Source organism: Thalassophryne amazonica, chromosome 19 (genome assembly GCF_902500255.1).
Source record: "Thalassophryne amazonica chromosome 19, fThaAma1.1, whole genome shotgun sequence".
In the NCBI taxonomy this organism is placed as follows: Eukaryota; Metazoa; Chordata; class Actinopteri; order Batrachoidiformes; family Batrachoididae; genus Thalassophryne; species Thalassophryne amazonica.
In genome coordinates, this window is record NC_047121.1 from 18,997,108 (window position 1) to 19,024,758 (window position 27,651).

The following is a 27,651-nucleotide window of genomic DNA, read 5'->3' on the forward strand; positions in this document are numbered from 1 at the left end:
ACGCGTGACTCGATATCAGAATTTATAGCGGACGATCTGGCTTCCTATTGGTCAGTATTTGTAGTCCATTCATTCGATTGGACGCGTTCGGTTCAGGCTCCTGCAGGAACTTGAAGAACACTTCTTCTGCACAAGATGTGTTATCACGCCGAATAAAAGTGGCAAATCAAACATCTTTATTATAATTTTTAAAAAAAATCTAGAATGATATAATTTTAAACGCAATGAAAAAAAATATCGATGCAACATGACACATTAAATTAAAAATTGCAAAGTCAAAACAGCACCTGCTGGTTTAAAACAAGTAGATAATCGCTTTTACAGCCTTTTTTTTAACCCCCTATTGAGGGATGAAAATTTAAAACTCACTGAATGTCTTGGGGTTCATTTACATCAGTTATTAATAAATCTAAACAGTATGGAACTGTATGTAAATCACTCTCGAGGAGGCAGTTCTCAAAAACTGAGTGACTGTGCAAGAAGGAGATGAGTGAGGGAAGCCACCAAGACACCCAGACAACTGGTTTCCGTGGCTGTCATTGGAGAAACTGTGCACAGTGATCACAAAGACAAAAATGCACACAAACGCTGTAGATTTCTGTGTTGTATATACACTCAACAAAAATATAAACGCAAAACTTTTGGTTTTGCGCCCATTTTGTATGAGATGAACTCAAAGATCTAAAATTTTTTCCACATACACAATATCACCATTTCCCTCAAATATTGTTCACAAACCAGTCTAAATCTGTGATAGTGAGCACTTCTCCTTTGCTGAGATAATCCATCCCACCTCACAGGTGTGCCATATCAAGATGCTGATTAGACACCATGATTAGTGCACAGGTGTGCCTTAGACTGCCCACAATAAAAGGCCACCCTGAAAGGTGCAGTTTTGTTTTATTGGGGGGGATACCAGTCAGTATCTGGTGTGACCACCATTTGCCTCATGCAGTGCAACACATCTCCTTCGCATAGAGTTGATCAGGTTGTCAATTGTGGCCTGTGGAATGTTGGTCCACTCCTCTTCAATGGCTGTGCGAAGTTGCTGGATATTGGCAGGAACTGGTACACGCTGTCGTATACGCTGGTCCAGAGCATCCCAAACATGCTCAATGGGTGACATGTCCGGTGAGTATGCCGGCCATGCAAGAACTGGGACATTTTCAGCTTCCAAGAATTGTGTACAGATCCTTGCAACATGGGGCCGTGCATTATCCTGCTGCAACATGAGGTGATGTTCTTGGATGTATGGCACAACAATGGGCCTCAGGATCTCGTCACGGTATCTCTGTGCATTCAAAATGCCATCAATAAAATGCACCTGTGTTCTTCGTCCATAACAGACGCCTGCCCATACCATAACCCCACCTCCACCATGGGCCACTCGATCCACAACATTGACATCAGAAAACCGCTCACCCACACGACGCCACACACGCTGTCTGCCATCTGCCCTGAACAGTGTGAACCAGGATTCATCTGTGAAGAGAACACCTCTCCAACGTGCCAAACGCCAGCGAATGTGAGCATTTGCCCACTCAAGTCGGTTACGACGACGAACTGGAGTCAGGTCGAGACCCTGATGAGGACGACGAGCATGCAGATGAGCTTCCCTGAGACGGTTTCAAGTCCGAGTGGCTGGTCTCAGACGATCTTGGAGGTGAACATGCTGGATGTGGAGGTCCTGGGCTGGTGTGGTTACACGTGATCTGCTGTTGTGAGGCTGGTTGGATGTACTGCCAAATTCTCTGAAACGCCTTTGGAGACGGCTTATGGTAGAGAAATGAACATTCAATACACGAGCAACAGCTCTGGTTGACATTCCTGCTGTCAGCATGCCAATTGCACGCTCCCTCAAATCTTGCGACATCTGTGGTATTGTGCTGTGTGATAAAACTGCACCTTTCAGAGTGGCCTTTTATTGTGGGCAGTCTAAGGCACACCTGTGCACTAATCATGGTGTCTAATCAGCATCTTGATATGGCACACCTGTGAGGTGGGATGGATTATCTCAGCAAATGAGAAGTGCTCACTATCACAGATTTAGACTGGTTTGTGAACAATATTTGAGGGAAATGGTGATACTGTGTATGTGGAAAAAGTTTTAGATCTTTGAGTTCATCTCATACAAAATGGGAGCAAAACCAAAAGTGTTGCGTTTATATTTTTGTATTGTATTGAGGATGACCCTGAGTATGAGATGGAAGATAAGGATGAGGGTGAGGATGAGGTTGACACTCCTGTTCCTCTGATTGTCTCTCCAGTTGCTCCTGTTCTCCCTACTGTCTCTCAACAACGTCTCTCAACAATAACGCGTCATGTATGATATCTCAACAACAAGCAATAACCCTGTTTTCCAAAAATGGAAATCTGACATGGTCTGTGTCCCCACCTGTACAACAGGGTAGACAGTGTTGCTAATGTCATCAGAATGGTTCCAGGCCCCACTAGATATGCTGTCAGCCATGTGCAAGATATAAAGTCAACATTAGAGTTCTTCATCACTATATATATATATATCACTCCAGTTCTTTCAAATTTTGTGTCGATCAATGAGATTTTATGATGATTTATATATTTCGCTATATCCACATAACAGGTTTTCTAGGTTCATAAAGGGGTGTGGGAGTATGGGATTGCTTTGGAAAGATTTTTTTATGATGGTTAGTAAACACATTTTAAGTACCTGTTACAAAAAACTGCGTTACAATAAGAATTATAATCATTTTCAGAGGATTTATTTAAGTGGGGTCAAAATGACCCCAAGGATAAAGGGTGTCAGCAAGATTTGAGGGATACAGGAGGGTTAAAGTTGAAATTCACCACACATTTCATTCACTTATGAATATTTGTCAGGTTTTCATCACTTTGATAATGCTTTTTGTATGAAATGCACTTAAAACATTTGCACAGTAATAAATATACCTACTACATACACACACACACACACACACACACACACACACACACACACACACACACACACACACACACACACACACACACACACACACACACACACACACACACACACACACACACACACACACACACACACACACACACACACACACACACACACTCATATATATATATATATAAAAACTGCCATGGCCATTTTTATGAAACCTGAAACATGCTGGAATTATATCTATCTATCCGGTACTAATTACTTGTCATTCTCGTCATTGACTAATCTGCAAAAAAAAATATTTTTATTTATTTACTTATTTATTTTGCAGAATATTTCGTCTATAAAATAATATGATTGCAGTAATTATATCAAAAGTCAAAGAAAAAAGCTAATGGTTTGTTTTACCGGATTATATCCGGTTGAGTCTGTTTCACTTCCTGTAAAAACAAAACCACGTTGGGAGCTGAAGCTGTGATACAGAACTGTCAGTGCTGTTTTCACATTTGAGTGTAGTTTGAGTTCCCGTGGTTGTGTTAATTATCACACAGCTCTTTGAGAAAAGGTATGTCCGCAGTCGGTTTTTGCTTGATCATCGTAACAAACGGCAAAGGCGGCTAGCTAATGATGCTATCGTGTGCAAACAGTAGCTAGCATGTTAGCAAACAGAAGTGTCAGACTATTCCTTTATTTACTCAGATATCCCCAGCCAGCTCTTCGGTAAAGTTAACTTTTTGACGCTTTACACCACGAATTTATCGCTGTCTTTCGGTTACTGTAATTTGTAAGGAGTTTTAACAACCGACCGTTCACTTAACCTTGGAATGAAGTGAAACAAAATAGTGTCAGTGTTCCTTTTGTTTATGGAATACAACATATAGTGTCCAAGTATGCAGAACGGAGCGGTTTAGGAACGATAATCTGCCTTGGTAGTCACATAATCCAACACAGAAAAATAGAATTCACACGGCAGTATCTGTTTAGTAACACTCATGACATTGTTGAGTGTGATCTAGTAGTAATTTTTGAATGATTCTAAAAAAAGAGGAGAATAAAAATCTCACGTTAACATAAAGACACAGTATGACATCAAATAAAAAAATGGCTGTGATTGTACAGCACCCAATAGAGTCTTTCAGGGTCCCATCATCCCCTGTGTGCTTGGAGTGGTTCCGGTTCGGCTCACCGGTTGTAAATAACAAAAATGGCATCACCACTTGTCACGCACAAGGAAAGGAATAATAATAACCTTTATTTAACCAGATAAAAGTCCCATTGACATCAAGACCTCTTTTACAAGGGTGACCTGGCCAAGAAAGGCAGCTGCACGTCATAATAGACAATTTAATATCATCAAGTTACTAACAAATGAAACGTTAACAACAAACACACAAACCAGCATGAAATGCGGTCACCAAAGTCATTCAAATGTACAGCGGGTAAAATAAATATTGAACATGTCACCATTTTTCTCAGTAAATGTATTTCTAAAGGTGTTATTGACCTGACATGTTCACCAGATGTCTGTAACAACCCAAGTAACCCACACATACATATAAATCAAACCATACATGTCCATAAATCAAGTTATGTGTTTTAATGTGAAACGACACAGGAAAAAAGTATTGGAACACCTGAAGAAAGGGAGGTGCAAAAAGACATGGAAAGCCAAAACACCAGCTGAACTCTATCAGTAACTAGAAAGCAGTCCTACTGCTTGTCGATGCAAATTAATATCAGTTCAGTCCCAGCTGAGGGCCTATAAAAATGTGTCATTACCAAGGTGTCTCACAAAACGCAAAGAGCTCTCTTAAGATCTTTGCAACCTTGTTGCATAACATAGTGATGACATTGGTTAGAGAAGAATCAGAAGAGTTGTCCAAAAGCCAAGGACCACTTCAGAAAGACCTAGAATTAGCAGGTACAATTGTTTCGATGAAAACAATAAATAATGCACTACATTGGCCTGTCTGCACACTCACCAAGCAAGACTCTGTTGCTGAAGAAAAAGCATGTTGAAGCTCATTTAAAGTTTGCTGCACAACATTTAGACAAGCCTGTGAAATACTGGGAGAATATAGTCTGGACAGATGAGAACAAAATTGAACTGTTTGGATGCTGTAATATACACACCATGTTTGGAGGTCAAATGGTACTGTGCATCACCCAAAAACACCATACCAACAGTGAGGTTTGGAGGTGAGAACATCGTGGTGTGGGGGTGTTTTTCAGCATACAGTACGGGCAAACTTCATGTAATTGAAGGAAGAACGAATGAAAAAATTTACCTGGATATTCTTGATTTAAATAAAAAAATTGCTACGTTAGCATGCAACCGGCACCACTCCATATGCGTAAAAGATCATGGGACCCTGAAATTATCTATAAGATAAAGAGGAACATCATGGTGTCTAAGCTGTACAGGAAGCAATTGATGAATTTCAAGCTCAGACATTAGGGTTAGGGTTGTGAATGTACTGTGATGTTGGGTAGTTTAAGTACCAAAACAAATTTGCGGTTTGCATACGCTCCATATTGGTAGCAAAAGTGTTTTGACTGATTGTGTTGCATGAAGTATTTGACTGTTCGTTCAGTGACATCCCCAGTTGTGGCAGCTCTTTATGGAAATGGATGAATTCAATCACGAACAGCAAGTTGTCATGAGGAGCCAATAGAGATGGACCTGTATCTAGTATTTATTGTACTTAAGTATGACAAGTAATGTACAACTAAATGTACTCAAGTATTGAAAGTAAAAGTACAAGTAAATGTTAATAATCAAAAACGGTCTGATTTTTTTTATTATTAGTTTATCTAGGCTTGTAAATGACTGGTAGTATTAGTCAAAATACTGAAAATTGTGCACATCACACAAAAACACTTCAGAAACAAGGTTTCAAAACCTAAACGAGAGTAGGCTACTCACTAGGTGTTCACAGGAAACAGTTATTTATTTCTATATGTATTTATTTATTTTCATTGTTACATGGTTTTATCTTTTCTGTTGTGTTTTGTTTCATTAGGTTCTTTGTCCCTTACTCTAAAATTGTATTGTAACATTATTAGTCTATTATTATTGACTATTATTGTCTATTATGTAGACTATAATTGTTGTTGCTATAATATATGAATAAAAATAAATTAAAAAAATTACAGTTTGACTCTTTTACGACAACGAACGCTGAGCCATTAATTATACAGAAAACAAATCAACACAAACGTGCTGATGCGAACAGCTTAATGCTAACTTTAACATTGAAAACGCCATAGACATGCTAACGCGTTAGCATCGGTCCCGTTTTTAAGTTATAAAATACATCTGTCAACTGTTTCAGAAGACCATAACGGGTCGGTTTAACATAAAAATATTAGATATTACTCGCAGACATATGCTCTTCAGGGTTTTAGCGGGAAAAAATTAGGATAAAGCGAAATAAAATCCACAAATCGTAGATTGAAGCACTGCTTCGACTTGTGAATCACTGCTTCGATTGGTTCAAGGTTCAAAGCAAAGTTGCGCTGCAGAAAAGTTGATTACAGACCGCTGCAGGTCTGTAATCAATGCAGAGAAATCATCATTTTCCTGACAAACACCCCCAATTGCGCAACTGCAAAAAAGCCTACCGGACATGCCTCATGACAAATCGGCCTGACTTTGTTGCAGTCACTAGTAATCAGTGGTGTCTCTGGGTGAAAACACGACTTTTTTCGTGTGTGTGTGTGTGTGTGTGTGTTTGTGTTTTTTTTTTTTTTTTTTTGTAACGAGTAACGGCATGGCACATAGAAAATGTATCGGAGTAAAAGTATGCAATTAACGTCAGAATTGTAAAGTAAAAGTGAAAGTAAGCTGAATTAAAAAAAACTCATATAAAGTACAAAGTCTCCCAAAACGCACTTAAGTACAGTAGTGAAGTATTTTTACTTCTTACTAAACAACACTGATAATCATCACATGTAAGGATTGACATGGCCACAATGAATGAACTAATTATAAGCAACAGAGTGGTTTTCTGCATCAACAGCACATATACGACACACGCGTTACTTGAAATTTTCAAACGCTCCGTCCGTATGGGTTTTTGGAACCAAATGACCCAAAATTTATCCTGCTATGGTTTATTCCGTGTATATTTCCATATTCCATGCAAACATTTATAGATTTCCAACTTTTTTGAAATAACACCCCTCCCTAGTTCTGAGCTTATATCTGTATCCGGTCTGATATTGATGTGTATCCGGTCTGATATTGATGTCATTCACTTATCGGCTATCACACAGACAGAGCTGATCCACTTAACTGATCCAAGCCTGCGTCCCATATGGCATATGAATACATGCTGTGGTCAGCCACTTTGCTTGCCACTATAGTGAATATAAAAAATAACCTTGATAGAACTGATTACTGATAGAAACTTATGATTTCTATTCTTTTGTTGGTGAGTAGAAAGGCCTGTTGGCACTGCCGTCTAAATTCCATTTTTAAAAGGCTTTACATGCTGCAGCCTTCTCTGTGAAAGAGTCATAAATTCAAATGCCACTGCCTCACCAAAAAAAACAAAGCATCAGTCTTTCATTGTAAACATCAGACGTACTTAATGAGTTAACAGTTTGCTTCATGCTTATTTGGTGAAGAAGGCAAATCTACAGTAATAGAATTGCAATGACAGCATTTTTTTTTTTAAATCAAAAGCATTTTTCCTGCATCCTAAAATGATCGGATTAGCTAAATACTGACTATACTTGTCATATTTACTGTAAAGACTAGAAAACAAATGAGGACAGTGAACTCCCAAGATTTGTGTTAAAACGGATCTTTCATGGAAACTCATGTTGTTCCTTCAGAAAGTATAATAACTTAGAAATTGCACTGGCAGGCAGTGACACCTCAGTGGGACATTGTGGCATTAAAAATGTTGGCTATTTAATCGTAAAGCAAACAAAAAAGCCAGCGACATGGTGTTTTCACTAGATGCCACAGTTGTCGCTCTGCTGCCACTTAGGTGCTACAGTCTGCCACAGGATTGCTGTTGAGTCTGACTCACCCCTCACATCTGGTCTGCCAGAGGTTTGTACCTCAAAAACCACTGGAAGGAGTTTTTCCTTACCATTGTCCCCTACACGCTTGCTCAGTGGGATTGGAAAGGTTAGACCTTCCCTAGTGAAGCACCTTGGGGTGACCTTTGTTGTGATTTGGCATCAAATAAATAAATTGAATTGATGATATAGCCGCCGCCAGCCTCAGATGCTATGGATGTAGCCGTTGCTAGCCTCGTATGTAGCCGCCGTTAGCCTCGGATGTAGCCGACACCGCGGGCCTGGATGGATCGCTGACGCCGCGGGCCTGGATGGATCGCCTCCACTGTCGCCGCAGGCCTGGATGGATCGCCTCCGCTGATGCCGCGGGCTTGGATGGACCGCCTCCGGTGACGCCGCGGGCCTGGATGGTTTGCCTCCGCCGACGCCTCGGGCCTGGATAGATCACCGACACCGACGCTGCGGGCTTTTTTTTTTTTTTTGCTGAAAAGTTAACTCCGTGACTGAAAGTTAACTCCGTTAACTTCTTCCGCTGTTAAAGCTGCCAAATTTCATAAATGTCACTCGACATCTGTTTCTCTGCTTCATGTTGTTCATACAGCAGACCTTTCTTCCGTCAGTACTTCTCGCTCTCACACCTGGTGGGATGATGAGAACAGAAAAACATGATTGATTGATATGATTGGGCTATGTGAAACCTTCATTGGCTTCCTGTTAATTCCAGAATAGAATTTAAAATTCTTCTTCTTACTTATAAGGTTTTGAATAATCAGGCCCCATCTTATCTTAGGGACCTCATAGTACCATATCACCCAAATAGAGCGCTTCGCTCTCAGACTGCAGGCTTACTTGTAGTTCCTAGGGTTTGTAAGAGTAGAATGGGATGCAGAGCCTTCAGCTTTCAGGCTCCTCTCCTGTGGAACCAGCTCCCAATTCAGATCAGGGAGACAGACACCCTCTCTACTTTTAAGATTAGGCTTAAAACTTTCCGTTTTGCTAAAGCTTATACTTAGGGCTGGATTAGGTGACCCTGAACCATCCCTTAGTTATGCTGCTATAGACTTAGACTGCTGGGGGGTTCCCATGATGCACTGTTTCTTTCTCTTTTTGCTCTGTATGCACCACTCTGCTTTTAATCATTAGTGATTGATCTCTGCTCTCTTCCACAGCATGTCTTTTTCCTGGTTCTCTCCCTCAGCCCCAACCAGTCCCAGCAGAAGACTGCCCGTCCCTGAGCCTGGTTCTGCTGGAGGTTTCTTCCTGTTAAAAGGGAGTTTTTCCTTCCCACTGTCGCCAAGTGCTTGCTCACAGGGGGTCGTTTTGACCGTTGGGGTTTTTCTGTAATTATTGTATGGCCTTGCCTTACAATATAAAGCGCCTTGGGGCAACTGTTTGTTGTGATTTGGCGCTATATAAATAAAATTGATTTGATTTGATTTGATTTGAGGTGCTGTAGACTGCCACAGATGTGCCACTGCCTGCCGGTGCCAACAGATGGATTCTACTTTCTCTTACAAATAAAGATCCTAAATAATGTAGCTTTTAAGTGAATTGATCTTAAAGACCCGACTCTATAAAATTAACTATTTATTTGTTTCTTTGTTTGTTTGTCATCACTCATTGAACAGTGGATGAAGCTGACGTGCACTTCTGTGTGCAGCAGTCACCTCCATATTCAACATCAGGGTTGCTCAGCACTGCGCCTGAAGTCCACATGCACTACATGTTTTCTTACTCTCCCTGGTCCACGTAGTTGTTAGGAGAGCAGCTAGAAATGAAAACATGCAGAACAGGTGGTCTTTTAGGAGCAGATTTCAGCACCCCTGCTCAAGATGCTCTGTAGGTGACATTCTGGCGATGGGTCTAAGAACTGGGTCACTTTGCTCGCTCAGGGAATGTGTGCAGTTTTTGTGAAATGGGGCAGAGTCACGTGCTGATGTTGGTGACACATGGATGGTGCCTGCAGATTGGCCTGTCACAATAATTACTTTATTGACTTATTGTACAATGTGTGGACGCAACCTTGATAATTTTTTGAATTTGAGATTTTGCCTGCTGTGTTTACACATTTATTTACATGGGAATGTCACCGTCATGATGGCAGAAAACTGAATGGTTTTCATGACCATGGCACAGCACCAGTGTGTCCCCCCCACACCAAAAAAAAAAGGCTGTACCACTATTGTCTCCTCTCTGTGTCTGAGTTTCATTGCAGACAGGGCCAGATACCTCATCCACACACACACACACACACTCCTACCTGTGTGCAGTGAAATGATGCTAACATGTTACTCAACTGCATAAATTGGCAAAAATAATCCTTGTATGCATTCTATATGATGCTGGCTATTCCAGCAGTGCCGTCATGTGCATTTTGGGTGCATGCCAGAACCTTATTTTAGGCAGCAAGCCTTCCAGCCGTCATTTGGACGGTCAGTTTTTGAAAAAGACGGTAGAAAAAATAGTGGACGGCTCGCTCAAAGCTGTCTAAAGTATGTGTGTAATGGCCTCTTACCTTGTCGACATGTAATTTTGGCTAAATCCACTTTAGACAATTACTGTCTCAAGTACGCAACTAGCAGCTGACTTCCGGTTTTGCATTACACCCAGTAGTGCGTGACCTGATTGGTCAATTGACACTACCTTTTGAAAGGTGGCCTCTGATCAGTCTGTTGAAATATATATTTAAACCTGAGTTACTTTTCCCCAAGTAAGTATTCAGTATTCTTCTTTGAGCTCCTTTCCTGTTCTTTGGGTCATGTTTCATTTTCTTTCTTTCTCTTTTCTTCCTTGATTTGTCCTTAGCTTCTTCATATGCTTCTTCTTCACGCTACAAACGGGGTGCATTCGGCTGATGATTTGTTTTTAGTGTTTCCTTCCATGGCTACCTGCAAAAACAGGTTTTGGTTAATCCCATCACCACATCTAGTGTTAATATTGATTTACTGTTGTCTGCGTCATTCCATGTAGTGTTAATATTTATTTAGTAGTATCTGCATCATTCCTGTAAGATATTTCTAATATCAAATACCCACACACACACACACACACACACACACACATATACACGCAACAAAAATATAAACGCAACACTTTTGGTTTTGCTCCCATTTTGTATGAGATGAACTCAAAGATCTAAAACTTTTTCCACATACACAATATCACCATTTCCCTCAAATATTGTTCACAAACCAGTCCAAATCTGTGATAGTGAGCACTTCTCCTTTGCTGAGATAATCCATCCCACCTCACAGGTGTGCCATATCAAGATGCTGATTAGACACCATGATTAGTGCACAGGTGTGCCTTAGACTGTCCACAATAAAAGGCCACTCTGAAAGGTGCAGTTTTGTTTTATTGGGGGGGATACCAGTCAGTATCTGGTGTGACCACCATTTGCCTCATGCAGTGCAACACATCTCCTTTGCATAGAGTTGATCAGGTTGTCAATTGTGGCCTGTGGAATGTTGGTCCACTCCTCTTCAATGGCTGTGCGAAGTTGCTGGATATTGGCAGGAACTGGTACACGCTGTCGTATACGCCAGTCCAGAGCATCCCAAACATGCTCAATGGGTGACATGTCCGGTGAGTATGCCGGCCATGCAAGAACTGGGACATTTTCAGCTTCCAAGAATTGTGTACAGATCCTTGCAACATGGGGCCGTGCATTATCCTGCTGCAACATGAGGTGATGTTCTTGGATGTATGGCACAACAATGGGCCTCAGGATCTCGTCACGGTATCTCTGTGCATTCAAAATGCCATCAATAAAATGCACCTGTGTTCTTCATCCATAACAGACGCCTGCCCATACCATAACCCCACCGCCACCATGGGCCACTCGATCCACAACATTGACATCAGAAAACCGCTCACCCACACGACGCCACACACGCTGTCTGCCATCTGCCCTGGACAGTGTGAACCAGGATTCATCCATGAAGAGAACACCTCTCCAACGTGCCAAACGCCAGCGAATGTGAGCATTTGCCCACTCAAGTCGGTTACGACGACGAACTGGAGTCAGGTCGAGACCCCGATGAGGACGACGAGCATGCAGATGAGCTTCCCTGAGACGGTTTCTGACAGTTTGTGCAGAAATTCTTTGGGACAAGAATACTACAGGATACTACTAAATAAATATTAACACTACATGGAATGATGCAGACAACAGTAAATCAATATTAACTCGGACAGCTGCTGAAACAATCGGTTTGCATAACCAAAGAATTTCTGGTGCAGAAATTCTTTGGTTATGCAAACCGATTGTTTCAGCAGCTGTCCGAGTGAGGCTGGTTGGATGTACTGCCAAATTCTCTGAAACGCCTTTGGAGACGGCTTATGGTAGAGAAATGAACATTCAATACACGAGCAACAGCTCTGGTTGACATTCCTGCTGTCAGCATGCCAATTACACGCTCCCTCAAATCTTGCAACATCTGTGGCATTGTGCTGTGTGATAAAACTGCACCTTTCAGAGTGGCCTTTTATTGTGGGCAGTCTAAGGCACACCTGTGCACTAATCATGGTGTCTAATCAGCATCTTGATATGGCACACCTGTGAGGTGGGATGGATTATCTCAGCAAAGGAGAAGTGCTCACTATCACAGATTTAGACTGGTTTGTGAACAATATTTGAGGGAAATGGTGATATTGTGTATGTGGAAAAAGTTTTAGATCTTTGAGTTCATCTTGTACAAAATGGGAGCAAAACCAAAAGTGTTGCATTTATATTTTTGTTGAGTGCATATATACGAGGTCTCTTAGATAATAAACCGACCCTTTTATTTTTTTTTTTAACTATATGGATTTGAATGACATGCGATTACACCAATCATGCTTGAACCCTCGTGCGCATGCGTGAGTTTTTTCACGCGTGTCGGTGACGTCATTTCCCTGTGGGCAGGCCTTGAGTGAGATGTGGTCCCGCCCTCTCGGTTGAATTCCTTTGTTTCACACGCTGCTCGAGACGGCGCGCGTTGCTTTATCAAAATTTTTTCTGGACCTGTGAGGAATATCCGAGTGGACACTATTCGAGAAATTAAGATGGTTTTCTGTGAAAAGTTTAACGGCTGATGAGAGATTATGGGGTGTTTCTGTCGGTGTAAGGACTTCCCACGGAGCGGGACGTCCTGCAGCGCTTCCAGGCGCTGTCGTCGGCCTGTTTTGAGCTTAAAACATCCTAATTTAAGGCTTAATTCACCCAGGACATTGTGAGAGAACAGAGAAGATTCAGAAGAGGCCGGCATGAGGAATTTATGCGGACATTCCACTGTTTAAGGACATTTTTTTAATGAAAGACGTACGCGCAAATTCGCCGAGTCGTTTCCGTGACGACTCGGCAAATCTGTGCGCTGCGACAGGAAAAACACCTCCGTGTTGAAAACCATTTGTAGAATTCAGGCGGCTTTTAATGGCTTTCAACAAGTGAGTAACTGAGAAATTGTTTAACAGCTTGGGCATGTTCCAACTTGCCCGTTAAGATTTCCAACGGAGGTGTTTTTCCTGCCGCGACCCCCCGCGGTCGGGTCCAGCCCGACATGCGACTCTGCCCGCACGTTCTTTCATTACAAAATGACCGTTAACAATGGAATGTCCGAATAAACTCCTCATGCCGACTTCTTCTGAAAGTTCTCTGTTCTCTGACGACTTACTGCGTCAACAGAGCCTGAAATGTGGAAGTTTTCAACTTGAAACGGCGAGACGCTGCCGCCTCGAAGCGCAGATCGCCGTCAGGCGCCGTGGACCGTCCTTAAAGCGACACTACCAGACCAAAATCTCTCATCAGCCGTTAAAATTTTTACCGAAAACCAGCTGAATTTATTGAATGGTGTCCACTCAGTTGTGCCTTACAGTTTTGAAAAAATTTTTATCAAACAAAGCAACAGTCTCTGAGCCATTCCTAAACAATGAAAAAAATCGACGAGCGGGTGGACGACTCCTCACTCAAAGCCTGCCCACAGGCGAATGACGTAACCGACAGGCGTGAAAAAACTCTCGCATGCCCACGAGGGTTCAAGCATGTCTGATGTAATCACACGTGATTCAAATCCATATGGTTTTTGAAAAAATAATAAGGTCGGATACTTTTCTAATAGACCTCGTATATATATATAAAACATTACGTGCTGTTATATATAGTTCATTAGTATAGAGCCATTATCAGACATTAAAAATGCAAGTCAGATAATATATTTCCCTGCCTATCTTATTTTAATAATTCAACAAGCTATATTAATCAGAAGAAATGGGATAAATACAAAAAGAGGGTGTGATACGAAATATGTCATGGACTGCACAGATTACATGTTCCGAGCCCTTGTGCAATCTTGGAACACCTGTAGTAATCACACAAACTCAAAATGATGTTGTTACATGTTTAAATGTTGCACTCTTTAGAGTGTTACGGACTGTACAAGAATTTTGTGTCAAGAACATCACCAAACTGTGATGGTAGTTGGTAGCAAACAGTGGCACGTGATTTATATTCAGACACTATGTATAGAGCAAACATTGACACTGTAGGAGTAATTTGACTGCTTCTGGTAAGTACCAAGTTCACTCCATGCTCTGGGTGCAGGCAAGAGTGAATCAGTGCTCAAATTATGGAAAAATGTCAATGTGGGTCTTCATTTCATAATCCTGCTGCAACGTTTTTGTCTTTCATTGTATCTGGATCTAGTAAACTGCAAAGGAAAGAATATTTGCTACAAAGCATAGTCTAGAATGTAATATTTATTTTAACAGGACATTTCAGTGGCAACATCAAAAACCTGCAGTTTCCCCAATGAGACGGAATAATGTAAATTTTACCTGCATTTACAAACACAATTGGGTATTTCTTGATGGAAATAAGATATTTGAACCTGGAAAAGGTGAGTATGAGGAATGTGATGTGCTGCAACAGCTTGAGGCTCACAACATGCCAAATACTGACATCAAGAATAATTTGTCCTTTATAACAACAAAAAGAGAACGTTTGAACCCCTGATCTTGACTGAGGCGTCTGCATTCCAGTATGAAGCTGTATAACTGGAGCACAATATTAAAGCAAACACACTCTTTTTGACATCCCAGCATATGGGCTAGTAAAGGATAATAACCTGAGTAGTCCTGATATGGCTGCAGATTTTTGTTTTTTTTTATTTTTGTTCTTTGTTTTTTAAGAAAAGGGCTGCTGGGTTCCTGTGATCCAAATTGAATTTAAAACCAAGCTAACCTGAGTTCTTTTTATTTGCAGAGTTGTAGAGTGACGGCGTTCAACATGAGTTTTGTTGAGTACTCGGACTTCATTCAGGATGGGGATGTGGCCATTGTTTATCTGAGCCATGATTCTATGATGCCAGTCAAGGTACAGCACGGCGCCCAAACACAGACACGCTACGGCGTTATTCGCCATTCTACAGATCTAATAGGTCAGCGTTATGGGTCCAAGGTCACGTGCAGCAAGGGAGGATGGGTCCACGTGCTGCACCCCACACCTGAATTGTGGACGGTTGCATTGCCACACCGCACGCAGATTCTCTACACTACGGACATCGCCACCATCACCATGATGCTGGAGTTGAAGCCGGGCTCCATTGTCTGCGAGTCAGGTAAGGATGTCATCGGATCACCTTCAAGTTAGATGTAGCAGTGCCGCTTTTACAAGCCAATCACAATTTTTTTTTTTAAAAAGATTCTGATTTTATTTTTCATTCACATGCAATGTGAGTCTATGTCATGAATGATCCGCCTGTCATCGTCCTTGTCCTCATTGTGAGCGTGGACCCTACGTCAAAGTTTTTTGAAGGCACTATAGTTTCACTAAGTGTGGACATAGATATTCCATATGATGCAGCATCTTTTGTTTAGATGATTACTAGGTGATGCGTTATTATCCTATACCAATGTGTATTTTGGGGGTAAAAACATGATTTTTGACAAAAACTTTGACATTGGCTATAACTTTAATACTTTATGGAATAGAGTTGATGATGGCAAACAAACTTTTGTTGTTTGTTTTTTTTTGTTTTTTTTTTATAAAACTTTATTATAATAGGGCTGAGGAAGCTAGGCATCAGGTGAGACCATACTGTGCTTCTGGTTATAGTTTTAATATGGCCTCAAATAGACCCTTGGAGTTGATAGGGATGATACATATCAATAAATTTGTTACCTGATATTAGATGAGATATGACATGGCGGTCATGGATTAGTGATTTTTTTTGGGGGGGGGGTCTGTTTTGAAAACTTTTATTTCACACTTTTAGCATATCTTTCTGTGGAGGACAAGCAAAACCATCCATAGCCATCCATGATTCAGTTTCTCCCAGATGTGTTACCAAGGGCTTAAATGATTACTAGAAAATATTATTTTTGGTTTATTTTCGTAATTTCTGTCACTTTATAGATTGTTTGAACTGACTGTGTGAGTTAGTGTGCTGGTTGCATGTGAGTCACAGAGGTTTGTACCCACTATAATTATTATAATTTTTTTTTTTTTCTGAGGTTGATGTTACTGCTGTGGATGAATAAAAATGAATGCATTTTCACAGAATCCAAAAATGAGACTTCAGTATGTTTTTCCACAAAGTGCAGTCCTGCTGACTTGAAATTATCCACAGATCAGGAAAGAAAAATAGGGTCCAAAATTTACTGCCAACATTAAACCATTAAAAAAAGACAGTGATCTATGCTGCATTTTCGAAATGCAACAATATTCAGTTATTAAACAGATTGAAATAGCTTGACAACTTTTAATGTGTGTTCATTGTAAGATAAATTATGGGGCAAAAAGTAAATCCCTTCGGCTACTCCCTTGTTTTAACTTGGGGTTGATTTGGTGCAAATTTTACACCGGATGCCCTTCCTGATGCAACTTTACATTAAATGGGGAACTGTGGCAGGGGTGAGGTTTGAACCAGGAAGGTTCGGCACTGAAACTAAGCACACTAACCACTTGTGCACCACCCCTGTTAGGGTAAATATGGTGCCAAATCCATTTAAAAATATAGTACTAATGTCAGGGCAGAGTTAATATTAACCGATGTTGAATATTACTAGACTTATCAGAAAAAAATGTGAGCTTGTTTTTCCAGTACTTTATTTTTACTTCATTTAATTATTTACTTTTTGGATTAACCACAGTTTTTACTTTGTCTCTTGAGAAGGAACTGGCCAACATGGCAGCCAATCCTACTTAATATGGTAATGCACGTGTGTGTGTGTGTGTTTTTTACCTCAAAAATTAATTTCTGATTGCTGTTTAAAAAAGTTTATAAAACTTTTTGATTAAAATAGTAAAAAAATAAAAGATTCTTTAGAAACCTTTCTTCATCAGTAAATTAAAACCATAACTTACCTGTTATTTCAGATTAGATGATTTCTTGTTTAACATAAGGAAACTTGGACATTTATTTTTAGACAGAATAGCATGGAAATGTGTACATTTTTAAATCTCGTAGATTATTCATATCCCATTTCAACCAGAAAAACAGACACTGTAAATAAATACAAATGTTTATTATAAATGCAACAGGAGACAATTTAACAATGACTGCAGTGTGATTGTAAAGTGGGATTTCTTAATGTGACAAAAACCTCATGATGAAATCATTTTTTTAAATTTCAACTTGTAATTACATCAGAATATGTTATTGCCTTTTAATGTTGTGATCAGAATGGAGTCATTTCTAAAATATGAATTTGACTAGTGATTGTGAATGTTTTAACCCTCCTGTCATCCTTGGGGTCAATTTGACCCCAAGCAATGTTTAACGTCATAAAATATATGGTTCACTTTTTTTTTTTTTTTTTTTTTTTTTTTTTTTTTTTTTTTTTTTTTTGGCTTCATATTTCATGACTTTTCGTCATTTGAAGGGACCAACAGAGTAAGCATGAAATATGCACAATGATATGTTTTCAAAGTCCTGTTCTAATATTATGTACATTGGTGATCCTTTGGGGTCAGTTTGACCCCAAGCTAATTTGGCTGTGTGAAACATAAGATACACTAATATTGTACATATTATGGATCATATTATTATTGAAATAGTATGGGTATGTACATATATATATATATATATATATATATATATATATATATATATATATATATATATATATACAGTATATATATACACACACACACGCACATGCACACTGGTTATACTGGTGTTAGGAGCATGATAGGAAATTACCAATTACAGCATTATATTCTGGTTGTGATAATATAATTTGCAAAAGCATAAAAACTTGCACAACAGCCCTGGTCTAAATCACTTCTTAGCTGCTCTATGCTCTCTCTTTCTGAGTGCTCTGAAAATGAACTCAAGGGAAAGGTTTTCTGTCACTGACGTTCTGACACAACTTCTTGACCATGAAAGTGACATAGAGGAGGATGTGTCTGAGACAGAGGATAATATAGAGAATGTTATTGAGGATGACCCTGATTATGAGATGGAAGATAAGGATGAGGGTGAGGATGAGGTTGACACTCCTGTTCCTCCAATTGTCTCTCCAGTTGCTCCTGTTCTCCCTACTGTCTCTCAACAACAACGTCTCTCAACAATAACGCGTCATGTATGATATCTCAACAACAAGCAATAACCCTGTTTTCCAAAAATGGAAATCTGACATGGTCTGTGTCCCCACCTGTACAACAGGGTAGACAGTGTTGCTAATGTCATCAGAATGGTTCCAGGCCCCACTAGATATGCTGTCAGCCATGTGCAAGATATAAAGTCAACTTTGGAAAGATTTTTTTATGATGGTTAGTAAACACATTTTAAGTACCTGTTACAATAAGAATTATAATCATTTTCAGAGGATTTATTTAAGTGGGGTCAAAATGACCCTAAGGATAAACGGTGTCAGCAAGATTTGAGGGATACAGGAGGGTTAAAGTTGTGCACCATAGGGGTAGTGCTGTGGAAATGTCTTTTGACTTTGACTTCATGGACATTTTTAATGATCCATTCATTTAATGGTAAAATATAAAATGAAACAGCTTTTTAAAAAAAAAAAAAAAATACAATAGTTGCTATTTAAAGAGCTTTTGTTTTATTTAGAAGCATAGAAGCAGGTGTTGTTTTGCTGGATTCTCAGGACATTTAACCAGATGGTCTCTTCTGCAGCATTGACCTTCGGTGGAGTTGTTGAAGACACTTTTCTCCCATTTTGAAGAGCAGAGATGTTTGCTTCAGGCTGGACTTCATGGTGTTCAGCTCATCACTGGAAGTTTTTGAAGTGCGTCTGAATTTAGGTTGCCTGCACAGCAAATGTTCCTGATTGTAGGACAAACAAAAAAAAATTTCTAAAAATATAAAGAAACACTAAACAGTAAAAAAAAAAAGAAAAAAAAGGAAATAAATCCAGGAAAAAATGCCCGAAAAAAACATATTTAAAGTTGAGCTTTATGTGGTCTCAGAAGATGTAGCTTTATTTGGTAAAAATAAAAATAGACTGAACCATTTACAAATTAAAGCGTTCACTCTGCTCAACTGTGCTAAAAGGCTAAGCTAACATTAGCTGAGCAAAACTTCAGCAGTGCAGTGATGTTTTATTTTAAATTATTCTCACCTCAGACTAAACTGCAGAACTAAGCTCCGTTGGTCAAACTGGGTGTTTGTATTTATCCAAAAGTGAGGAATTTCAGATCAAGTTGGTCTGCTCCATCATCCAGGCTACCTGTCTCGCTCTGCCCAGGAATGAGGCCTGAACTCCGGCTGCTCCGTGCAGCTCTGCACACTGTCGCGGTTCGATCAATCCCACTAAGTCATCGGTCCTCCCTTGCCTTGGCGTGACTCCGAAAAGTAGCTGAAAACAAAAAAGCTTCTCTCAGCAGCTGCTTTTTTTTTTTTTTTTTTTTTTTTTTTTTTTTGTGGTTCTACAGACACAAATCCAAGATGGCGATCGCTCAGCTTTCTTGGGCTTTGGAAAAAGTCAGAGATTGACGTAGAACTCTCCGCCTTACTTGCCACTTTCAACGTGACTGACGTCTCTGACACGCGTTAGCTGCCGTGTCTGACGCCTTCAAACTGAAAGGCCCATATGAGTGTTTTAAATAGACAAGATGGCAGAAAAACGGAGAGGAAGGAGAGACATTGTCCATATGTTGAACGGCAGTGATTCAGTAACACTCTGCCAGATTGATCGCTCAGGGATAATGTTTGTGGCTGAGCACCAGCCTGAGAAGGAGTCATGCAGTTGCAGGCAGTGCATCGTTCTCACAGCTCTGTGATGGCAGGGGTCATACCTGGCCAGAAGAAGGACGACTTTGCTCTATTGTGCAAGGACACTGGGATAATGGTCCGGTCATAGTAGAGGGTGACTCTGTCAAAACTGCTCAGATATTTCCTGTATTGATGGTATGATCTGAGCACTGGGGGAGGCTTGTCTTGAGCTCTGGGAAGCCATCCTCACTGAGATTCAGCAGTTCTACCATAGTTGGGTCACTCGAGGTGGCCAGGCAGACATCGTCCCATGAGACTGATTTGATCACTGTGTTATCAGTGGAACGAGAGCATAAATGAGTATCAAACTCTTTACTCAACTTGCCAATGAGCAATGTTCACACGTTTATTGTACAAGAGACAAACATGAGTGTTACAACACAGAACATGTAATTACGTACGATGTCTATATGTCAGTAATCCATCACCAACTACTTATCACAATGGTTACACAGTGACTCATCACCAAATACTTATTGGTAACATGTATTACAAGTATAATCCTATATTAATCAATATAATATTTGGCATGTGAATGAGGTATGTTCAAACATTTTGAAGCTGTGTAAAAATTCATGTAATTTTGCTGAGTTTCATCATCTTCTTTGACTTTCGACTGTTCCCGTTAGGGGTCGCCACAGCAGATCAATCGTTTCCATCTCACCCTGTCCTCTGTATCTTCCTCTGTCACACCAACCACCTCCATGTCCTCCCTCAGCACATCCATAAACCTCCTCTTTGGCCTCCCTCTTCTCCTCCTGCCTGGTGGCTCCATCCTCAGCATCCTTCTCCCTATATACCCTGGGTCCCTCCTCTGCACATGTCCAAACCATCTCAAGCTCGCCTCTCTGACTTTGTCTCCAAACCGTCCCACCTGAGCTGTCCCTCTGATATGTTCATTCCTAATCTTGTCCATTCTTGTCACTCTCAAAGAGAATCTCAATATCTTCAGCTCTGCCACCTCCAGCTCCGCCTCCTGTCTTTTTGTTAGTGCCACCGTTTCTAAACCATACAACATAGCTGGTCTCACTACTGTCTTGTAAACTTTCCCCTTCACTCTTGCTGATATTCTTCAGTCACAAATCACTCCTGCCACCTTTCTCCACCCACTCCACCCTTCCTGCACTCTCTTCTTCACTTCTCTACCGCACTCTCCATAACTTTGAACAGTTGACCCCAAATATTTAAACTCTTTAAAATCTTTAAACTCTACTTTCACCACTTCTACTACTTGTAACTGCACTATTCCACAGGGCTCCCTCCGATTCACACACATGCACTCAGTCTTGCTTCTACCGACTTTCATACCCCTTCTCTCCAAAGCATATCTCCACTTCTCCAGACTAGACAGTTTCATCATCGTAACATTAAATTATTTTCATGATTACACATTTCTTAATACAGTTCAGGTTGTATGATCGGTTGATTTTTCTGTCCATTCATAACTAGGACCACAGAGAGCATTTGTTTTATTCTTTCTCTTGTGGCAACCAATCACAGCTCTCAGAAGAGTGCGTCATACTTGGCGACAGGGTTGACCCCGCCTCCTTACAGAGATAAAAGTTTCTGTCCACTCCTTGCTCAGAGTTGCTCTCAGGCACTTCCTGGATCTTAGGCTACGATTTCTTGCTAGGAATCTTTAGGCTAAGTTAGCAGCTCTCTGAGAGGACTCTGTGATGCTTTGTGAATATGGGCTGTGGTGTTTTAGGTGCATTTATTTATTTTGAGGTGGGGGGGGGGGGAATCAGGTTTGAAACCATGTGGAATTAAGAGCTCTAAAGCTTAAGTGTATTTTCATAGTGTCATATGTTGGGGGGGACCATTCTGCATTTTTGCAAGTTGAGCATCGGTTCTGATGATGGATGATATGTTGTCCATTATGGGGCTGTTTCACAGAGCACCTTTCGGGGCACGTTTTGAAGCATCATAGTAACGTCTTGGTCCGTCTTTGTTAATCGTGAACAAACTTAGTAGTAGTTACGGCCATCATCAACACCATGTTTGAAATCAGGATCCAGTTTTTGAACTGTAAAAATTTTGTCCTGATTCTCGAAATCATAAGTAGTCTTCTGGGTATTTGTAGTTTTAATGGCTTCAATCATGTTTGAACCCCTTTAAACAGGGTATTCATGTTGACTACTGCTTGAAACATGTTTCATCATGCTCCATCGGGGTAAAAATTTGAAGCCAGAGCAGCATTTTTTACAGTTTTTGGCTGAGGGTGAAGGTCCTTGCTTTTGTTGTCAGGCAGGTTGCCAGGTCTGCACTTTATAAACCAGCCAGTTGCCAGATCTGGACTTTATAAGTCAGCCTGTTAGGACACAAGCCAGATTAAGCTATTTCATGCCATTTTTGCACATTTTTGGTTTGAGAGTGATCATAGTAGAACGGTGCCGGTGGAATAGTCCTTTTAGAAAGACATAAAAACGTATTAAAGAGAGAGTTCAGTAAAGTTAAATCATTCCATCAACACCTATATTTTGTCCAAAACATTTTGACCTGCAACTCCTCACCTGCTGATATATCTGGACTGTATTTTGTGTGATAACTACCGATTTAGTTTGGGAAGATTCAGGATAGCATTATTGAACTCATTGTGCAATTGACCAAGAACCAATCATTGACATGGTTGGTCAATGATTGTTGATTCCTGTTGCATTTCCTCTGGCTTTTCCTGTTATTGCAGCCTGGCCTGCAGCTACATTTGTTTCTCGGTGCAGTGCTGTGCTTCGGCTCGATGCTGCAGACAGTTTCTCCTTCTCCAAATGCAGCATGGGGGCTGGGAGAGGAGGCGTGGCACTGCAGTGCTTCATCACATTTTGCTGCTATCAGACCTCCCTGTGTCACATTATTGATTGCACTTTGTGAAAGGTGTGTGTGTGTGTGTGTGTGTGTGTGTGTGTGTGTGTGTGTGTGTGTGTGTGTGTGTGTGTGTGTGTGTGTGTGTGTGTGTGTGTGTGTGTGTGTGTGTGTGTGTGTGTGTCTGGGGGGGTGGTTCTTTTTTGGTGATGGATTCGTTTAGTAGGAAATCTGCTTAGTCAGCAGTACGTAGACTTGTATGGGTGTGTATTGTTTGCACACACGTTAGATTCATTATAGGAAAACAATCACTTTAAGAGCCTTACCACGTGTATTCCTGATGTCATATATCCTTGACTGGACCAACCATTTGCTGGGTTTATGCCATAATCATTTTGTGCTGTTCTGTCAGGGAGAACTTGACTTTGTGTCAGTGAGCTGTGCAAACGTAGTGATTAGAGGTGATAAGTTTGTTGGCTGTTCTCACTCAGCTGATACACCAAGGCTGCCAAAGTAGTACTCGGTCATCTAGAATCGTAACCTTGAAGGCAGTTTGCTTCAGATAAAAAAAAGATATATATCGAGACTTCTTGATGCCTTGACAGTATTTTTTTTTATATCTGTATCAGTTCTTCATGTCAGACCATATCTAATGTCTGTGATACACAACAAATAGCCACTGCAGTTCAATAAACAGGAAAGGATGAAAATAATTAAACAAAATGTTGGTTATGAAGTTCCTGAACAGAGGTCTTTGGCAATGCTGATGTCTTTGCAGTAGGTCCAAGTCTTCTTGGTTGTGGTACCACCTGTCTTAATGTATGGTTATGAGATTTTGATGAGTTGGGGGACCAAGATGAGGAGTATTGCTTGCATTGTGAGGGAATGTCAGTGTCATAATTTTAGCTGTGTAGTGCGACTGTTGAGGACCTCAGTGGCTGGAGAAAGTCAAAGGGATGCCCCCGCTTCTCCATGCTATGGCAGATACATGACTGCTTTGGAGAGGCAGGGACCATCTGCCTGGGTGGTTGCTATCCAGGACCCAAGGTGGTTCTGTGGTGTGGTGAATGCAGGAAAGCTTGGCGCCAGTGAATACGCCCTGACTTCACTTGATTAGATTTATGTGGTGCAGCGGTAACGTTCACCCACCAATTAAGATACCTGGTTTCAGTTCAGTCTGTGTCTTGGCTGTGACGTCTTGTCAAGCCGAGCTGCCAGAGTTTGTGGGTGCAGAGTCAGTGATGGATCATGGCATATATTCTTATCAGCACACTTTATCTGACGAAGCACACAAATTTTGTTTTAATTTTGAGTAATGATCAAGAACACTGCTGCTGGAGGTCGTCTGCTCTATTAATTTTCCATCTCCCTCCTCGGACCACATCTGGAGTCTCACTTCTTTTCGCATCTTGGCGTAGCGACAGAGGTACACATTTGGCCATACACTGATTGAGCATCTGTTTACGTGTATTATGTGCAGGTAGTATTTTAGTGCTGGGCCCAGTCATCGCTCTCAGACAGAACGATGCTGTAGGCCTGCAGTCATTTCCTCTCCTGTCTACAGAGGAGTAGCAGTACATCTCTCTCCATCTCGAACACGGTTGGAGTGTCTCTTTACGGTTCTGTATATGGTCTGTTCATTAGCATTGAAACCTAGGCAGAATATTGACCGACTTGACAGGAATCACTAAAGCTATGTGCATGATAATATAAACTGTTATCTTCTAATATGCACCAAAACAATTCTTGCTGACCGTACCAACGCGGATCCTGAGCACAGTGAATGCATTAAAATCAGTCAGATGTGGTTGACCGACATGTACCACTGTCATAAATAAAATAGGGTCACAAGAATCAGACAAATAATGAGCATTATTGTTCATAGCCTTAAAATGATGGTACATACCGCTCACATCTTACATGTACAGAAAGGATCCCACTTGATTACATCAATAAGGTAGACAGTTTTAAAATTGATTTAAAGGTGATGATTGTATTGGTATTGAATCAGTACTGTTGTGTTCAGGTACCGGGAGGTGAAACATCAGGTTGTTGCATTAAATGTCAATACATACATGATTATACACAACATGTATGCCAGATATTGCATAGGTTTATATATTATATATATTATAGGTATTATAGATATATTATAGGTTTACAATCAGAAATAAGAAAGGAAAAAAATAAAGCGGAAAATAATTTTCACACACATTTATTCAAAACACACAGCAAACTATAATAAACAACAATTTTGACACTTTATAAAGGTATTTGGGGGTCTTGTACAAAAGAATGTAAAAAATAAAGGTTCTAACAGACAAATGCACATTTTGAACAATATATGCAAAATGGTCTGTGCGTTTAATTGCTCTTCATTGCTCTTTACGCATCAATTATGAGAGCCATATTCAATCATAATACCACATTCACAACAAATAGTGACGTATCTCATCCACTGAGACTCTTTGGCTCACCATGTGAGATCATTCTGCCGTACGAGTGGATACTGGAAAACCATGTGTCGATGAACCAATTCCTGATTGGACAATCACATTGCGCATGTCATCACAATGACACAATGAATCACAGCTCTCATTTCTAGAAATCTGGCCAATTTTTTGGGATCCTCCAAACTGTGACTGTCTAGCGTTGGGACCAGGAGGCAGAGCTGTGGTCTTATACACCTCTCTGCAGCTTCTCTCCCCCTGCCATCCCCCTATTACCCCATCCCCGTAGAGACGGTGCCTGCTCCCAGACCACCAATAACTAGCAAAAATCTATTTAAGCATAAAAATTCAAAAAGAAAAAATAATATAGCACCTTCAATTGCACCACAGACTAAAACAGTTAAATGTGGTCTATTAAACATTAGGTCTCTTTCTTCTAAGTCCCTGTTGGTAAATGATATAATAATTGATCAACGTATTGATTTATTCTGCCTAACAGAAACTTGGTTACAGCAGGATGAATATGTTGGTTTAAATGAGTCAACACCCCCGAGTCACACTAACTGTCAGAATGCTCGTAGCACGGGCCGGGGCGGAGGATTAGCAGCAATCTTCCATTCCAGCTTATTAATTAATCAAAAACCTAGACAGAGCTTTAATTCATTTGAAAGCTTGTCTCTTAGTCTTGTCCATCCAAATTGGAAGTCCCAAAAACCAGTTTTATTTGTTATTATCTATCGTCCACCTGGTCGTTACTGTGAGTTTCTCTGTGAATTTTCAGACCTTTTGTCTGACTTAGTGCTTAGCTCAGATAAGATAATTATAGTGGGCGATTTTAACATCCACACAGATGCTGAGAATGACAGCCTCAACACTGCATTTAATCTATTATTAGACTCTATCGGCTTTGCTCAAAAAGTAAATGAGTCCACCCACCACTTTAATCATATTTTAGATCTTGTTCTGACTTATGGTATGGAAATAGAAGACTTAACAGTATTCCCTGAAAACTCCCTTTTGTCTGATCATTTTTAATAACATTTACATTTACCCTGATGGACTACCCTGCAGTGGGGAATAAGTTTCATTACACTAGAAGTCTTTCAGAAAGCGCTGTAACTAGGTTTAAGGATATGATTCCTTCTTTATGTTCTCTAATGTCATATACCAACACAGAGCAGAGTAGCTACCTAAACTCTGTAAGGGAGTTAGAGTATCTTGTCAATAGTTTTACATCCTCATTGAAGACAACTTTGGATGCTGTAGCTCCTCTGAAAAAGAGAGCTTTAAATCAGAAGTGTCTGACTCCGTGGTATAACTCACAAACTCGTAGCTTAAAGCAGATAACCCGTAAGTTGGAGAGGAAATGGCGTCTCACTAATTTAGAAGATCTTCACTTAGCCTGGAAAAAGAGTTTGTTGCTCTATAAGAAAGCCCTTCGTGAAGCTAGGACATCTTTCTACTCATCACTAATTGAAGAAAATAAGAACAACCCCAGGTTTCTTTTCAGCACTGTAGCCAGGCTGACAAAGAGTCAGAGCTCTATTGAGCTGAGTATTCCATTAACTTTAACTAGTAATGACTTCATGACTTTCTTTGCTAACAAAATTTTGACTATTAGAGAAAAAATTACTCATAACCATCCCAAAGATGTATCGTTATCTTTGGCTGCTTTCAGTGATGCCGGTATTTGGTTAGACTCTTTCTCTCCGATTGTTCTGTCTGAGTTATTTTCATTAGTTACTTCATCCAAACCATCAACATGCTTATTAGACCCCATTCCTGCCAGGCTGCTCAAGGAAGTCCTACCATTATTTAATGCTTCAATCTTAAATATGATCAATCTATCTTTGTTAGTTGGTTATGTACCACAGGCCTTTAAGGTGGCAGTAATTAAACCATTACTTAAAAAGCCATCACTTGACCCAGCTATCTTAGCTAATTATAGGCCAATCTCCAACCTTCCTTTTCTCTCAAAGATTCTTGAGAGGGTAGTTGTAAAACAGCTAACTGATCACCTGCAGAGGAATGGTCTATTTGAAGAGTTTCAGTCAGGTTTTAGAATTCATCATAGTACAGAAACAGCATTAGTGAAGGTTACAAATGATCTTCTTATGGCTTCGGACAGTGGACTTATCTCTGTGCCTGTTCTGTTGGACCTCAGTGCTGCTTTTGATACTGTTGACCATAAAATTTTATTACAGAGATTAGAGCATGTCATAGGTATTAAAGGCATTGC

At 40.4% G+C, this 27,651-nt stretch overlaps 1 protein-coding gene across 1 annotated transcript in view; it reads left to right on the forward strand.

Annotated features, from left to right (window-relative positions):
- Nucleotides 1-3,425: 3,425 nt before the first annotated feature.
- The window catches only part of trmt61a (tRNA methyltransferase 61A), a 64,666-nt gene continuing 40,440 nt past the window's right edge, over nt 3,426-27,651 (forward strand). The window contains exons 1-2 of the mRNA XM_034194877.1: nt 3,426-3,478; nt 15,187-15,543. Of these exons, the coding sequence (XP_034050768.1) occupies nt 15,213-15,543 (331 nt within the window). The 5' untranslated portion in view covers nt 3,426-3,478; nt 15,187-15,212. The remainder of the gene's footprint in view (nt 3,479-15,186; nt 15,544-27,651) is intronic.